Raw genomic sequence first — 16,920 nt, forward strand, 5'->3', positions numbered from 1 at the left:
ATCGCGTTTGGTGTTTGTTGGTGTATTCCTGCTTTCTCATGGACATATTGGACCAGGGTGGATGAACAAAGACAAAGCTTCGGTTTGTGGAAGGTGTCTGCCCTCGATATGACGCAAACAGAAAAAAAAAACCCCATTTGGCATTGGTTGGAAGGCGGAAAAGTTTTTACAGCATGCTAAGGTTGGCATGAATTCGCAGGAATAAAAAAGGATACAGGAAACCACCAAAAAGTTAGTTAGACCGCGGAAGATAGGGTTGTGGTTGGTGAACGTGGAGCGAATTTCCACTTAATACCCCTTTTAGTCACCATGCTCTGATGTATTTCGATAGAGCCTCGGTTAGTAATTCATGATGGAAGTTATGGTTTCGGGTATCATGGTATCCTCGGGTAGCGGGGAGGGTGGCAGTGGCTAAAAGGGCAGTAGATGCTTTTTCCTGGCGTCCAAGTTGCCGCCAAAGGACCGGCGCCACCATGGGAACTCCGACATATTATAGTATTCCGAGTGGTGTGAGAAAAGAGGCGGTGGTCATCGAATTGGCATTTGTTGACTAGAGTTCCTTCGATGTGTCATTGTTTTACTTACAGATGAATACAAGTATGCTTCATTCATTAAAGCTTGTACATACTGTAGGTATGGACTTAGTAACCAGAAGTGTTCGTGTCATCTTCGTGTCATTCTAGCTACACGCTCAGACACGTATACCTACTTATGCATTGACCGATAAATCAATCATACCATCGAGCATAATGTTGCGTGGGCTCCAAAACCGTGGGTCGGTCAATGCGATCCTCCTTTATCCCTTGTCCACCTACCTAGGCACCTACCTAGACATATATGTAGATATGTTTTAGATAGCAAGGGAAAGGGAAAGGAAGGGATGGCGATGGCGATGGAGATGATGATGATAATGATGAAATGCAAGTCCCCATACCCCAGATATCTGCCCAGATCAAGCGCCGACCCCACCGTTTAACAGGCTCACATGCCAATGCTGCCGAGGCACTGCTGCTGGCGCTGTGGAGGGCGGATGAAGGAATGCCATTTGCAGCCAATGCATGTAGGTAATCTCTTGGTCTGCTCCACCCAAATCTTACAGCTCTCATGCCGCCCCAATCTTGGCCATGATCGTTAACACTACCTACTGAGCACCACCACTTAGCATCCTTATCTTTCCTTCTTGCTCGTTATTGTCTTTGGGTGTCTACTGTATGGTCTTTTAATCTGTCGTGCTTATTCTCTGTCTTCATTTTCTTCTACCTTATACCCGATTATCTCGCGATTCTCACCGTGTAGTCTACGCCTTAAGCATCTGCGAGACGTGAGCGTTTGTACATGCGCTGCCGCATTAGGTTTGTCGCGTGTTATCAAGCTGAGGCCCCCGAGTTTTCCAATACGTCGCAAAGAAGTCTCGGCCAGTCAGCATCATACCAGTTACCAGCGTCCTTTTCACCAGACATGCTCTCGTCCAGCTGCCACGTGGACTGATTACTGGTTGTCAAGGCTGGAACAAGTCTCGCAATTTGTTCGCGCCCGTGCAGACAGCTTACCTGCACTTCTCGTGTTGATGGCCAATCGGCGACTCGATCGTCAGGCTTTGTCGCGATCAGTCTATTTGACTTGGGCAAGCGAACCGGCCAGCAAGGGCGATAGCGAAATAGGCGACATCTATACCACATCGAAAAATTAGTAAGACCAGTGAAGCGTCAACAATCAACATGGCGAGCGGCTCGAGTCCTCCCAAATTGTCCTTCATTCCACCTATCGAAATTCCCAACCAGGGTCCCGATATGATGCCACGACCACGAGCAGCGTCAGCTCCGAAACCAAAATCAGTTGTCGACCCTGTTCTTCGCAACGCTTTGAGATACACCATCTCGGCGCGCGAATACGAGACACTTCACAAATATGTCATATCGCGCTCCCGGGCCCTTCGAAAGCGCGCCCCGACCGTAGGAACAGTCGAGAAGTATATAAATGGTGAAAGCGGTAGAAGAGACTCCGTTGGTCGAGACGGTGCCAAGGGAAAAGGTAAAGAGAAGGCGACACCAAGAGGGGGCGGAGATAATTACAATGCCCGTGCCATTCGACACGCCCTGCGCGTCTTCGTCGCCACCGGCATAGGAGCCAAGGCCTACGAGATGCTTCTTACACGCATCAAGGGGCAGAAAGAGTGAGTTTAACGCCCGGGCTAGATATGCCATACGATGCATGATGCGAAGATGGTGGACTAACAATTGTCTACGACCGTTATAGACCCAGTCCTTCACAGAAGAAGCAGCCTTTTTACAAGTCTTCGCCCTTACGATTATCGCTCTCCTTATCCACCATCCTCCTGCTCTACCGACTACTTTTCAGGTTCTTCACCCGCCTGAGAGCCCAACTGCTAGACCCTACGGCTGCCCCATTCCGTGAACGCAACCCGGGAACCGCTAACACACTCACATCTCCCTATGCGCCGGCGATAGGGGCCAGTCTCGCTGGCTTGGCCTTGGGTATTTATCCCGCCCAACAACTCCGCGTCACAATCATGATTTCCGTCATGTTTCGCGCCCTCGAATTCGGTTGGAACCTACTCGAGGATGAGGGCTCTATTTGGGGGTTTCGGCCTCGGGCCGGGGGGAACGGCGTTTTGAAAAGAGAGCGCCCATGGTGGTTTGGAAGTTGGATGCTTCAGCCCTTGGCTATGGGACAGTTGCTCCATGCCACCGTATTTGACCGCGAAAGCTCTCCCGTCGGTTTCCTCGATCTCATCTTCAAGCACACAACTACATACCTTCACGGCGCCCCGGAAAATCTACCTCCTGGTGTAAAGTGGCCTAGTCCCTGGGACGTTGTGGACAATCTTGCGCAAATGGCCAAACTCAATTGGCCGTACGTTATACGTTATTTCCTTGATTTCCCCCCTTCCTGTGTATCTATCTACCTTTGATTCAACGTGTCGCTGATTAAGATCAACAGGCCATTCATCTCTCCAACACTTTTTCCCGACGAGCCTACTTTGCCCGCGACATTAACAACGCTAGCTCCGCTCACCTCTCAAGCTTATCCCATCATCACATCGCTGAGTTGCGCCAGTTTGCATCCTGGAGACCCTTCTTGTCTACGGACATATCTCACATTCTGGGTTCGCTCGTTCCCGCGGTTAGGGCGTTTCTTTATAATATTCTATTCGATGCTTATGCTCCCGCGATACAAGTTATTATATAACGCGCCCTTACACCTGTTAAACCGTTTATTATCACGAGCATTACGCCTTACGACATTTGCTACGGGGGCTATGTCTACCGCGTGGGCGAGTATCTGCTTCTTCCAGACTTGGCTACCTCGGACATTCCTCCCCACGCAGAGGTTCTTCCTAGGTGGATTTCTCGCAGGTCTTTGGGCCTTCGTGGAGCGTCGCGAGGGCCGGAGCATATTCCTCTACACCGCACGTACCAGCGTCGACTCTCTGTGGAAAGTCGGCGTCAAGCGAAGATGGTGGCGTGCTATGCGAGGAGGCGATGTTTGGTTGTTCGCACTTGCACTTGCTATTACAGGAGCCGTGCACGAGAGAGACGCAAGGGCCATTCGTGAGGCGAACGTTCGAAAGGGCATCAGTTGGATGAGGGGCTCTGGATTCAGGGACTGGGGACTCGAGGAAGAGGATGAGCTCGAGCAGATGGGCAGTAAGGAGGAGTAAAGTTAGAAAAATACCTTCTCATTACTCATTGGACTGTGGGTCTTTGCGGCTGACATCAGACCATAATTGCCACGATTGTCTCATGAGTTCATGAATGATCAGGCAAACACGAAGACATGAAGCTTAGTGTAGATGCACTGATGTATCATGAAATATGAGGAGGCCACTGCCTCACTCGTATAATATAATCTCATACGAGCCAATCGCTGTTTTGTATGATTGTTAGGCATGATATTGGCAGAAATGAGGAAGATAATAAAAGTAAAATATCTGACGCCAGCAACTACTTAGCTATGGAGTCTCTAGGTAGTCTCCTGACTGGTTAGGGGGCAAGCTAGAGGAGACGTCCCATGCAACTTATAATAGTTACCTAGCTCTGGCAGCATTGGCCAACCGAAATATGAAGTAATGCCCTTTCCCACCTACTTCATTAGGATTGACTTCAAACCCATTCGCCGACAAAGAACGTCACGAGCATCCGGTGTTTGCTTTACCGTTCCCTAAAAAAGGAGGTCCTCTTGTTGATCCGGCATGAGACCGAGGATGTAGCACCAAAATAACTGGTTACCACTGTCAACACGAGAACAACGCAGAAATCAATGCGAAAGGATGGTGGTGTTTCTGGCAACCTCAAGTTGCGTGGGTAGATTAGATCTATCGTAATCGCAAAGTGGTATTCGTGATTACGTTACATTATGTCTGCAGATCAGAAAGTGGTATAAAGAGAGGCAGTTCCTCTCTACGAGTCCTTGATATGAGCCTTGCGACCACATGCGCCGAATGAATGGTCACAGCTGCGTCTTCAATTGATTGACTACCCCGGCTATGTTTTATTCACTCTTGACTCTTCTGGCGGCCGGCCAAGCCTTCGCCGCGCCAACTTCCACGACTCTCAAGAGTCGCCTAGCTGCGCCGGCCGCTTATGTCACCACCTCAGACCTCAGCCATAAATTAAGCCCGGCCGCCGCACCGGTCTCGGGGCGCGGAACCGGGGGTAGTTCAACATGGGACCTGACTATTGATGACACGGCGTCGGGACATAAGCAAACGATTGTGGGTTTCGGAGGCTCCGTGACGGACGCTACCGTCACAGTCCTCAATGCTCTCCCCACAGACAAGCGGAACCAGCTTCTTAGAGAGCTTCTCACGTCCGACGGCGCGGACTTCAGTTTTCTCCGGCACACGATTGCTTCCTCTGACTTGTCTGGCCCGCCGGCCTACACATATGATGATGCAGGTGGAAAGGCGGATCCGAATTTGCAAAATTTCAATCTGGGAGATCGTGGCACGGCCATGGCGAAGATGCTGGCTGCTATGCGGAGCATTAAGTCTGGTCTGACGATCCTGGGGAGCCCCTGGAGTGCGCCGGGTTGGATGAAGTTGAACCGCGTACGTATAATACTGTCTTTTCAGTTTCTCTCTGATAGTACCTTTCATATCAAGAATCAAGAGGGAAAGAGAAAGGAGTACTCCATAACAAACATGAGAAGACAAGTATTTCTCATTCTAACAGTTACCTACCAACCTAGGTCCTTACAGGCAATGCGAACAACAACCAACTTGACCCGCAGTATTATTCCCAATACGCACAGTACTTCGTGAAGTACCTACAAGCATACAAGAACAATGGCGCCACCATTGACGCCATCACGCTGCAGAACGAGCCCCTGAACAATCAGGGCGGGGGCCATGTGACGATGTTCCAGTCCGCAGATGAGGCGGCAAGAGTGACGTCGCAGTACGTCGGCCCGGCGCTACGCAACGCTGGGTTCAACACTCGGATCTGGGCGTACGACCACAACACCGATCAGCCCAACTACCCGCGCGCCGTAATCAACGGCGCCGGATCATACGTTGACAGCGCTGCGTGGCACTGCTATGCCGGCAACCTAGACTGGAGCGTGTTGACACAGTTCCACAACGACTATCCAGGGAAGCATCAGTATATGACAGAGTGTTGGGTGAGTGATCCCATCGTATTTAGATCTTGAAAATCGCAAGCCTATTTCGATCGATAAAACACTAATCAAAGCTTTCCTTTCGCATGCAGACATCTCCTCAGACGTCCTGGTACCAATCCTCCAAGAACACAATCGGGCCGCTCCAGAACTGGGCCGAAGGCTCGTTGATGTGGACCCTGGGCACATGGACACAAGCCAGCGACGGGACCTTCGGGCCCTACATACCCGGCGGATGCGACAAGTGTCGCGGGCTATTCGTCGTGGACAAGAGCAGGGGGACCTACGACTTCACCATCGACTATTACACGCTAGCGCAGATCTCCAAGTTCATCCCCAGGGGCGCGGTTATCCTCAGCGGCACGGGTAGCTATAGCTATGAGGGATACGCGGGTATACAGTCCGTGGCCTCGAGGAACCCTGATGGGACACGGACCGTGGTCATCGAGAATACCTTTGGGAACGATGTTTATGTTACTGTCACGGCGAAGAGTGGGGAGGTTTGGAGTGGGAATCTGCTTGCGAATAGTGTTACGACTTGGGTTTTGCCTTGAGGAGTGGATGGGAAATGGGGACTGGTCTGGATAAGGGTGAGAGGCTTTAATTACTTGTTAGCCTGCATATTCATGGCTCTAGTCCTAATCATATTGTCACATGTTGCCAACTAACACCTATAAATTTTATAAAAGATAGCAAAAAATACCACTAGATGCAGAATTAAATTACGAATCTAATGGTATTAACTATTTAATTGTACGGCAAAAACTGGTAAAGTTATTACGGATTGCAATGTTGGATTTTATATGGGTTATTGGGGTGGCCCGCTCAATGGGGTGGCTCGGTCAAGTGGGAGATGCGTTAGTAGAAAGAAAAGAATAGGTTGAAATACTTCTTTAACTGCCGTAAAGCTCCTAATTTAGCCCCTATTGAAAATGCCTAGCGTGCGCCGAAGGGTTGAATAAAATACCGATAGTATGCAATTTGGGATACGGAAGCCCTTCGTACGGCTGTAGAAGAAGGTTGGGGAAAGCTATCGTAAGAAACGATTAATAAATGGTGCGATAGCGAACCAGAACGGCTATTAGATGTAATTAACGCAAAAGGACAATATATAGGTGCGTGAATAGCTTCAAAAATAAGGGGTTAACTAGGTGGTTGAATAATAAGTGGTTGAATAGGTGGTGTGGGGGGGTGGGGGGTGTCTCACCTTTTTCTTGCACAGTCTCGACTGTTACTTCACTAAGAGAAATCCTAACTATATAAAAATCCCTATCTTACTACTTTGACGCGGTGGGCGACCCCTGCGAGGTTTGCACTCCTTTCCTTCAAGATGAGCTAGCCATTGCTTCTTATCCGATCGAGTGTGGCCCTTTTCACATCTGTATTCTCCTGTAGCTTCGCGCTGGCACTTGCGGACATGCTCTTTGTGATTGTCACGACGAGAGTGAGACTTGCCGCACGCACATCTGAATGCCAATAAGGAGGTTGTCAAACTGTGACCCAAAACCTCTTGTCCTTGTTTGCAAGACAGATAATGTCGCTGAAGCTCGCGGTTGTTGGCGAAAGTTTTGCCGCAAGTTTGCGCTTCACACCTGTATGGGGGACCGGTTGATGGGCCTCTACTATGTATATCATTGTGTGACTGGGCTGACGTCTCGCGTTCTAGCTCTGGAGTAGTTGACATGACTGAAGAAGAGCGAAGGTCCGGGGATGCGGAAGGCTGGCTACTGAGGCCAGAGTAACTACCCTGTAAAGGTTCTAGGGTAGATGGTGAACAACTGGTAACATCGTCTTGCGGGGTGGAGTTGATATTGGACGAGCCAAAGACTTCCGAGACTAGCTGAAGGTGACGGGGATTAACGACAGCACAGGGCTGGTCATAGCTGACTACCTCTTGGAATCCCGCTGGTAGATCTGGAAGCAATGGTTCGTCATCGCGTGCGTTATAGAATAGCGTTGCAGCTCCATCCACATAGGAGTTACAGAATACGCAGAAGGTACAGGTGCCGACCCTCCATCTTGTGCTTGTTACGCCTAGTGCCCGTTGATGACCGTGATGTTCGCAAGAGTAAACATGATAAGGAAAGTCGCGAAAATCTCCACTGTATGAATCTTGATGGTAAGAAATTGGATTGCGGCGGGCAGGACCCGCCGAGACGATCTCTTGAGAAGTGACAAAATGGGTTGAAGACGGGTTCTACCTCCAGGCCACGCAAGGCGAGGAAGTAAACAGCCGGGTATGATTCTCTGGGGAAAATGACAACCTGGACGAACACGAGAGCGGGAAACTACGAGATTTATCTTCAATTAGTCGAGGCAGCTTAGCTAATGTTGCGAACCAGGCCATTTTTTTAATTCGCTGACGCTGCGTCACCGCTCTTAGCTTAAGCTATATGCAGGCTGCGCAGCATACGGGGCTTTCTACTCTATGTACCTTTCGCAGGCCATTTCGCTGATTGCCCGCCTCGCCCCTGGTATGAAAAGTGCAGGTGAGCCTATGCAGGTGTGTAGATATTCGAGGACCCTAGTCAATAATAAAGCTAGGTATGTTACATAGTTGTTAAGGCCGTACCGTGCTATCGGCGTTTCTATACTATCATCCCCAATCTTAGAGGCTTCCATACTAACACTTCAACATTTGTACACAACATCAGGAACTCGGCACGAAAGTCGTAGCGGTGCGGTCCACCTTATACCGTAGGTATTAAATAAAATAGAACCGTTGAGCCGCCGGGTGCTAAGCCTTACCATGTAGTCACATGCCCAGGACCGATCTCCTGTCTAGCGGTCTGAGCTTCTGCAAGTCACAGCTGAAACGAAACAATCGAAAAGCCAGGATGATGAGCTACTACGATTCGATCAAAACAGCCACAGATTGGGAGCCATAGTGAGAGATCCACCCGACCCCTATCCCATCGTCCCCCTGACTGCGTCTTCGATATCGAGCATTGTCCTGTCCGTCAGAAAGTGGGTGCTTTTCGAGCTTCGGTCTCTCCGTGACGTCGATAAAGACAAAAAACAGCTAATATGGGACGAGTTGCGGGCACCCAAAGGATACAGGCGACTGCTGTTAGCTGCTGTCCGCGCCCACTCGAGAGCGCAGAAGGAGGAGCCCAAGCTAGATTCTAGACAGAAAAAGGAGCTAGCTCTATCGTAGCCTTGCAAGGACCACCAGGCGTCGGTAAAACATTCGCCGCCCAAGCACTTGCAGCCAGGTTACGGAAGCCTCTCTACTCCAGCACTGGAAGCGATCTTGGGGACAGGATGGAAGCCATCGATGAGAATTTAGCAAAAGTACTCAACCGCGGTCGACGTTAGCGCTGCGTTATGTTTCTGGACGAGGCAGACATATATCTTCGCACCCGCGGTAATGACACTCTCCAACACAACGTCATTGTTGGTACCTTTCTCCAGCGGCTGGAGTGGTTTCCAGGAATCATGATTCTTACGGCTAACCTGGCTGAGATCAACCAGGCCATCGTTGATAGGTGTCAGCTTTGTCTTTCATTGCCGCCTTCAAAAGTTCATTTCGCAAGCCAAAGCCGTTGACTCTGTGGTCAAAATGGAAGAGAACGTCGGTGAGTGGTAGAAGACGCACTGCTCTACGCCATGGGAGGATCAAGGAAACGCCGTCATGGCATTATGGTGCGGCCATCTGGTTCAGCATCTCATTCGTATGGCTTGTGGGCTGGCTATCTACAACACTAGGAAGGAGAAGCACGATAAGATGGCACCGAAAAAGTCCATGGAGCCCGTGAAGTTCCTTTAAAGGGAAGACGCCATCAGAGATGTCGAAGAGAATGGGATGAAACGGAACTTGCGCAGAAGTCTTCAAATCTGAGCGCCAAAAACACAGTCGCCACAAATACACAGCACCTAGATGACACATATGGGGCATGGCCCCAGTGCATGATGAGATTGTGACAACATACAAAATGAACCCTCCTCCTTGCTAAGAGTCATCAAAGACGGTACAGGACATTGTCCATGGATTGTTGAAATATTTCTTGCAGGGCAATAACGTGACTTCGAGATGTTATTCCTTCATACCGTTATGTAGATAATGATGGTCAATTAGTCTCGAACGTCAAAAACGACGCCGTTAGATGTTCGAGCGGTCTAACGGTTATTATATAGTCCCACCTACGTTCAAGAATTAGCGTTATGCGTTACTCTTAATTGCAAAGAAGTTTCCATCATTAACGTCCAGCACTTTGCGGGCTGTGATACAGGTTTGCCCATACCAATCCTAGGTTATGATTTTCCAATCCCTCCCACTGAAGCATCTTTCCATTCATGATCCCATGTATGTAAAACTCCCCAACAAACATATAAATTTCCCCCCTTTTCCGTACTACGAATGGAACCTTGCCCCTATTGAACAAATAGATCTGGTCCCCGGCCATAGTGGCCTTGGGTACGAGCCCTATGTACTAGCCCCTAGTAAAGTAGAACTCAGCATTTCCAAAGCAATTCAGAAACGCAATCGCCATCTGCCAGTAGTACGCAATAACCTGTTCATTATGGAGCAATATGTAGAAATACTTCAAAGGGTCCTAACCTTTATCTATGGAAAAAATAAGGTCGCGTAAATTTAGTGGCCAATTATAATGCTCCTGGGTTGCAAATGCGCAATAGCTACGCTCCTTATCTACATCAAACTCAAGGTACAAGCGTGCTGCATTACATAGGTAACCGTAGCAATAAGTCCTTTACACGAATGATAATAGCAACTTCAAATTAAAATTCTAAGATTAACCAGAGGATATATCAGAATGGATGTTCAAGAACGTCTTTCATATCTGACTGGTGCACTACAACTTCAATGCGTCGACTAGTCTCATGAATTGAGGGTTTGCAGTGCCGCAAGTACGCTCAATATCGTGTAGTTCCGTAATAATGGCATCATACAAGTTTCCCAAAACTGCCTTCGTGTACTCCATACTACCCGTTCTCTCGAGCTCGGCCAGGATAAGCTGCTTCTGCATGATCGATAAATGGCCAACAGTGCGCCTCTGGGCTAGAACGTTGCGCAAGAGCAAAGCTTTATCTTCGGAAGAGGTTTGGATGGCATGGATAACTGGAAGACTATACTTGCCCTCGTCAAGATCTTCACAAAACCCTTTCTGTGCCGTATACTAAGACGTAGTTAGATTTACATGCCCCAAGCTATTAATGTCAAGAGTAGTATATATGATCCCATTAGATATCTAGAAGTCTAAGTTATAATATAGTTATCTGGCTGGATGAAGGTCTTATATATAAATTCCTAGCATTTTAGTATATGGAATGTAAGTATTATTGCCTTCCCTTTTTAATATTCCCTTTTGATCTTTATATTGGTTAATGCTATAAATCTTAATTGATTCCCTTTTAAGGGTAGCTCCCTTTAGGGTGAGTTGAATAGTTATGTTGGATAGTATAAGGGTAATGTTTTAAAGGACGCCTATTAAAATAAAATAGATAAGGTAAAACTCTTTTAAAAGTTAAATTATTTATAGTAAATAATAAATAGAAGTAATATTAAGTTTCTTAAAATAGAATACTATAAAGGGTAAAAGTTTTATTAATATTACTTTTAAATTGCTATTTATAATATAAAGCTTTTAAAATTAAGGCGTTATAGTATATAATAGCTATAATATATTATATATTTATTATTTTTATATAAATGTGAATATTTTTATAAATATTTTTTTTTTCCCCCTTTATCTTTATACTATTTATATATATTTTTATAACTGCTTTTTTTAATAATTAATACCTTTATTAAGGTATAAGTTATAAATAGTTTATAATTTATAAGTTTTAAGTTTTTAAAAAGGGTATATTATTTATTTTATATTATATTTTAATTTTTTTTATAAAATAATATATATACTTTTTTTACCTATTTTACTATTAATTTATATTATATTAAATTATTAAGCTTATTAACTTTGTTTTAAAATAGTTATAAATTAACCTTTAAAAACTTTATAGGGCTTTTTTAACTTTTATACCTTTTTTTAATTAATTATAAGGGTTATAGTTTTAGATTACTATATGCTTTCCTTTTTAACTTTTTTCCTTTATTATAATAATATTAAAAATATATTAAACCTTATCTTTTACGTTTTATTTAATTAATAAACCTATTATAAGTATAGTAAATAAAGCTATTATAGTTAAATTATTTAGTTTTATAATTAGTTAAAATTCCTTTAAGGTAGCCTTTATTATTATATTATTATATTAATTACTTTTATAATATTTTAAATATTATTAATGTTAGAAAATTTTAATAAAGGATATAAAGTATAAATAAATATATATTTTATTATTTATAGGTAAGGCTAGTTTAAAGTAACCTTAGAAAGTTAATAGCTTATTATTGTTATATTATTAAAGGTATCTTTTAAAGGTTAATCCTATTATATTTAGGTATATAGGTATTTAAAAGATTTAGTTTAGGTTAATTAATAATATTTATTATTTTACTTTTTGGAATATTATTTTAAAATGCTTTATGGTTTTGTTTTAGACTTTTTTTAAGTTATTATTAATAGTTTTTTTTAAACTTATATTTATTTTATAGCTTAATTTTTAATAATTTAAATTTTATATTTTTAAATTATAAAGATAATTTTTATATTATTTATTATTATTAAAGGATATAATAATAAAAGTATTTTAGCTTAAGTTAATTTTAATATAGGATTTTTATTTAACTTTATATATAGATTATCTTAGCTTTATTATTTATTTTAAGCTTAATGATTTTTTAAACTTTTTAAAGGTTAGCCTTAGTAGTGCTTTTATTAGTTTATTTATTATTTAATTAATGGTTAAAATATATTTAAAATTAACTTTTCCAGCAGTAATTTATTTTTAATACTATTAATTTTAAATTAATATATATTTCCCTTTATTATATAATGGTAGGTTATATAAAGCTAAGATTATTTTTTAATTATTATTATAAATAATTATAAGTATATTATTTAAATTAGTATTTAGTTTAACTAATAGTTTTTATATTTAAATAGCTTCTTTAATAGCTTAGGTTTACCCTTTTAATTTAACTTCAAATAAGGATAATAAAATTATTAGCTACCTTTTTAAACTTTAACTAATAATACCACTCTTTAAATTAAATATATACCCTAAAGTTAATTAATAAGTTTTTTTACATATTCCTTAATCTAAATTAATAAAGCTTTATAATTTAATTTTACCTCCTTTATATATTAATTTTAAATCGATCGTAAAGTTAAAGTATTTAAATATTTATTTTACCATTTTAATATAGAAAGCATTAGGTTTAACTATATACCTACTGCATTTAAAGATAGTAAATGCTATATTAGGTTAAATACTTAACATTATATATATTAATAAGCTTATAGCCCTTTAATACTATTTTCGATCGTTTAGATTTAAAATAAAGTTATTTTTAGGTACTTTTATTTTAATAAATAAAAGGGTAACGCATCTCCCACTTGACCTGGCCACCCCCCTAGCCTATATAAATAACGTCGGTGCGCTAATCACGTAATAATTTAATAACTCTACGAATATTAGTCGTATAAAATAATAAAATATACCATTAGATTCATAATAAAAAGATCTATTTAACGGTACCTTTCATTAGTTTATACGACTCATATTGGTGGAGTTATTACGCAATACGCTAAAGTAAGCGCTAAAATAATCCTTGCCTAACGCCCTTTTAGTGTATTGCTTAATATCTTGCTCAATAAATTTTATAAAAAATAGTAAAAAATACAACTGGATTCCTTATTAAATAACGGGTCTAATGGTATTAATTATTAAATTGTAGGACCAATATTAGTTAAATTATTCTAAATTGAAACATTGGATTTTTATATAGGTTAAAGGGGTGGCCAGCTCAATTGGGTGGCCAGGTCAAGTGGGAGATGCGTTATAGGTTAACTTTAATTTTTAATATTTTAACTTATTTAAATTTTAAAATCTAAATTTTATAAGTATTTTTTTTAGGTAAACCTTTTATAATAGCTTTAAGGTATATACCTTATAGTTTTATTTAATAGCTATTCCTAAGTAATATTTAATAAGGCTTAGGTTATTTATTTAGAATTTATTGCTTAATATTTATTTAATCTTTATAATTTTTAACGTTTTAAGTTTAATAATTAAAAGATTATTAATATAAATAGCAATATAATAATTTCCTTAAATAAAGATTCTAATATTTAAGTTTAAACTATTAAATTTAAAGCTTTTTAAAAATATAGCTAACATTTTATATTATATATAGGGTGTTTATTTAAATCTATAAAGGGCCTTTTTAAGTTTATAAACCATATTTAAGTCCTTTATAAATTTTAATAATTATTTAATAAAAATATTTTTTAATACTTTTTTATATAAAAATGCTATTTTTATATTTATTTAATAAATTTTAAAATTTAAAGTAGTAATAATTATAAATAATATCTTATAGCTTATAGGTTTAACTATAAAGGTAAACGTTTTATTATAGTTTATATTATCTTTTTATTTAAATCCTTTAATTACCTATTTAACCTTATATTTAACTATTTTTTCCAACTTATTCCGTTCAAGTTTATAAACCTATTTTCTAAATAATACTTTTGCATTAAGTGGCATTGGTATAAGATCCTAAGTAATATTATTAATTAAGGAATTATATTTATTATTTATTGCTTTTAGCTATTTATTCTAATGTAAATTCCTTTTAATAGCTTTATAATTAATTAGCTTAATGATTTTAATTATATTAATAGCTCCTAAAGTAATAGTAATAAAATAGAAAATAAATAGTTAATAGCTATAGTTTATAAGGTATATATTATTATAATAAAGTTATAATATAGGCTTTATATATTTTTTTAAAACTTATATTTTAAACTTAATACTTTTATTATTATTATTATTAATTTCTAACTCTATATTAAATATAATGCTTAAAGCGTTTTAATTTTTAATATTATTAAATAATATTTTTTAATAGTTAAAGTTGTTGCTATTATTTAACTTTAAAATATTATTGGAATTTCCGATAGTTTTATTAAAAGATCCGTTTATTAAGGCCTTAGGTATAATGTACAGAATAGTAATTAGTATAATAGCTGGCGTAATATTTAGTATAATATTTATTATAATAGGGTTTAATCTTTTTCTTTTTTAAATTAATATATAATCTTTTGATTTAATATAAGGAAAACTTTTAGATTTTTATTCTTTTATTATATTTAATTTCTTAAAGTTTCCTATAGTTTTATTTTTAAAGTTCTATTAAACCTATTTTCTTTCGTTAACCATTTTAGTTAAGTTAAGTAAAGGGTAAAAGATTTTTTAAAAAAAGCTTATATTATTAATATTTATAACCCTTTTATTCTTTAAAAGGATTATATAATTATAGAAACTTTAATTTTAATAGCTTAATATTTTATAAGGTAAAGTTTATTTAATAAATATTAATCCCTTTTTATTTAGCTGGAAATATTTTCCATTGGTTTTTATTATTACTATATAATTATAGGTAGGCCTTTACCCATACTATTTTTTATATAGTAACATTTTAAATTAATTATTAAACTGGTATATTATTATATAATAAGCTATTTAAGTAATAATAGGTTAATATTTTTATAATATTCTATTATTTATAGCTTATACTATTATAAGAACTATAATGGATTTATATATTTCTATTGCTTTTTTATAAATGTTACCCTATTGGTGTTGCCCTATAGTAGTGAATAATATCTGGATTCTTTAACTTTAGTATATATATTTAAGTTCCCTATTGGTATTTTTTCCAGCTTTATTAAGTATAAGTATATAATACCTTTGTTTAAAGTATTTATAATATTTAAGGAAAAATTTAAAAACTTAGGTAAATTTTCCTTTATTTTTAAATAATAATACCTACGTTATTTTTATAAAATTGTAATATATAATAATAATATATATAAAGCTTTTATAGCCTTTAAGTGCTACTTTAGGGATATTTATAATGTTAACGTATAATAATTTTAATAGGTAGGTGCCTTATTGAAGTTTTTTTAAGTAAGGTATTTCCTTTATTTTAATTCGAATATAATGTTTATATATATAGGTTGGTTTTTAGGGCTTGATATATTTAGCGTTTATTAATTTTTTAATTAAGGATTTATTAATATGTTTAAAACGTTTATACTATAATGTAAATTTAGGATTAAAGAAGGAGTAAGTAGTAAAAGCGGTAGTGGTAGCCTTAATATTTAACCTAAGTTAATTAATTATATATAGGCCATTATATTCCGTACCTTTTAAAAATATATTATCCCCCTTTAAAGCATAAGCTTTATTGTTTTAAAAGAGGAATTTAGCATTAAGTCCTATAAGGTATAATATAAAAATTAGGTTTATATTAATTATTAAGCAATAGATTATATTTCTTAATATAGTAGTTTTTTTTATTTTATTAATTATATTAATAAAGGTATAGTCTCCGTATTAGGTTAGTTATATTATTAATTTATTAATTCTAATAGTTGTAGGGTATAGTATAGTATATAAGTTAATGAAGCTAGTTAGGTTTAAAAATATAGGAATATTAATATTATTATTAATAACTAGTATTATTTTTAATATTTTTATAAGGCTATTAGTTCAATTTTTATTAATAATAGTAAATAAAGCTTTTATAACTTTTTTTAAATAGCTATCCTTTGGTATATTATTTAAAAGTTTTTTTATAGCCCTAGTATTAATATTTTTAACGTTGGGTTTATTTTAAAAGGTATTACTTTAAAGTAACTTTTATATAAATCCTTTAAACATTAAAGATATTAAATTAAATGTAGCGTTAGTAGAATTAATAGGAATAGGTTAATTTATTAATAGTAAATAAGCTATAAAGATAATATATTTAAAAGATTTAATAATAAACGGGGCTTATAGTAATTTTTAAAAAGATATAGAAAGTATAATAAAGTTTACTTTTCTTTCCCTCTTTATATCTTTATCCCTTTTAAATCTTTTTACTTTATTTTTATATTATTTTATTTATTATAAATATATAACGCATCTCCCACTTGACCTGGCCACCCAATTGAGCTGGCCACCCCAATAATCTATATAAAACCCCATTATTTCAATCTTTAATAACTTTATGAATACTAATCGTACGATTTAATAATTAATACCTTTAAATCCGTTAGTTAAAGGGGAATCCAGAGGTATTTTTTACTATTTTTTATAAAATTTATTAAGCGAGATATTAAGCAATACGCTAAAGGGGCGCTA

The 16,920-nt window shown here is 38.1% G+C and overlaps 3 protein-coding genes across 3 annotated transcripts; 2 read left to right on the plus strand and 1 right to left on the minus strand.

The window, feature by feature from the left end:
* The first annotated feature begins 1,110 nt into the window (after nt 1–1,110).
* On the plus strand, nt 1,111–4,095 carry F5B22DRAFT_564956 (uncharacterized protein). Its single transcript, XM_047973088.1, has 3 exons — nt 1,111–2,173; nt 2,257–2,874; nt 2,962–4,095. The coding sequence occupies exons 1-3, from the start codon at nt 1,719–1,721 to the stop codon at nt 3,680–3,682; spliced, it is 1,794 nt and encodes a 597-aa protein (XP_047825031.1). The 5' UTR covers nt 1,111–1,718; the 3' UTR covers nt 3,683–4,095.
* On the plus strand, nt 4,096–6,363 carry F5B22DRAFT_564951 (glycoside hydrolase family 30 protein). The gene is made up of 3 exons (XM_047973087.1): nt 4,096–5,071; nt 5,212–5,643; nt 5,733–6,363. The coding sequence occupies exons 1-3, from the start codon at nt 4,508–4,510 to the stop codon at nt 6,192–6,194; spliced, it is 1,458 nt and encodes a 485-aa protein (XP_047825032.1). The 5' UTR covers nt 4,096–4,507; the 3' UTR covers nt 6,195–6,363.
* F5B22DRAFT_630567 (uncharacterized protein) lies at nt 6,354–7,897 on the minus strand. The gene is made up of 2 exons (XM_047976554.1): nt 6,848–7,897; nt 6,354–6,787 (listed from the first exon to the last, which is right to left on the minus strand). Exon 1 carries the CDS (start codon nt 7,322–7,324, stop codon nt 6,896–6,898), a length of 429 nt encoding a protein of 142 aa, XP_047825033.1. The 5' UTR covers nt 7,325–7,897; the 3' UTR covers nt 6,354–6,787; nt 6,848–6,895.
* Between the last annotated feature and the right edge of the window lie 9,023 nt (nt 7,898–16,920).

This window comes from Xylaria bambusicola (assembly GCF_022495145.1).
Source record: "Xylaria bambusicola strain CBS 139988 unplaced genomic scaffold F5B22scaffold_89, whole genome shotgun sequence".
In the NCBI taxonomy this organism is placed as follows: Eukaryota; Fungi; Ascomycota; class Sordariomycetes; order Xylariales; family Xylariaceae; genus Xylaria; species Xylaria bambusicola.

Coding starts and splice junctions, on each gene's coding strand:
- F5B22DRAFT_564956 (XM_047973088.1), top strand. CDS start 1,719: ATGGCGAGCGGCTCGAGTCCTCCCAAATTGTCCTTCATTCCACCTATC. Junction 2,174..2,256: donor CGCATCAAGGGGCAGAAAGA/GTGAGTTTAACG, acceptor CGACCGTTATAG/ACCCAGTCCTTCACAGAAGA. Junction 2,875..2,961: donor ATGGCCAAACTCAATTGGCC/GTACGTTATACG, acceptor TAAGATCAACAG/GCCATTCATCTCTCCAACAC.
- F5B22DRAFT_564951 (XM_047973087.1), top strand. CDS start 4,508: ATGTTTTATTCACTCTTGACTCTTCTGGCGGCCGGCCAAGCCTTCGCC. Junction 5,072..5,211: donor GTTGGATGAAGTTGAACCGC/GTACGTATAATA, acceptor CTACCAACCTAG/GTCCTTACAGGCAATGCGAA. Junction 5,644..5,732: donor AGTATATGACAGAGTGTTGG/GTGAGTGATCCC, acceptor TTTCGCATGCAG/ACATCTCCTCAGACGTCCTG.
- F5B22DRAFT_630567 (XM_047976554.1), bottom strand. CDS start 7,324: ATGTCAACTACTCCAGAGCTAGAACGCGAGACGTCAGCCCAGTCACAC.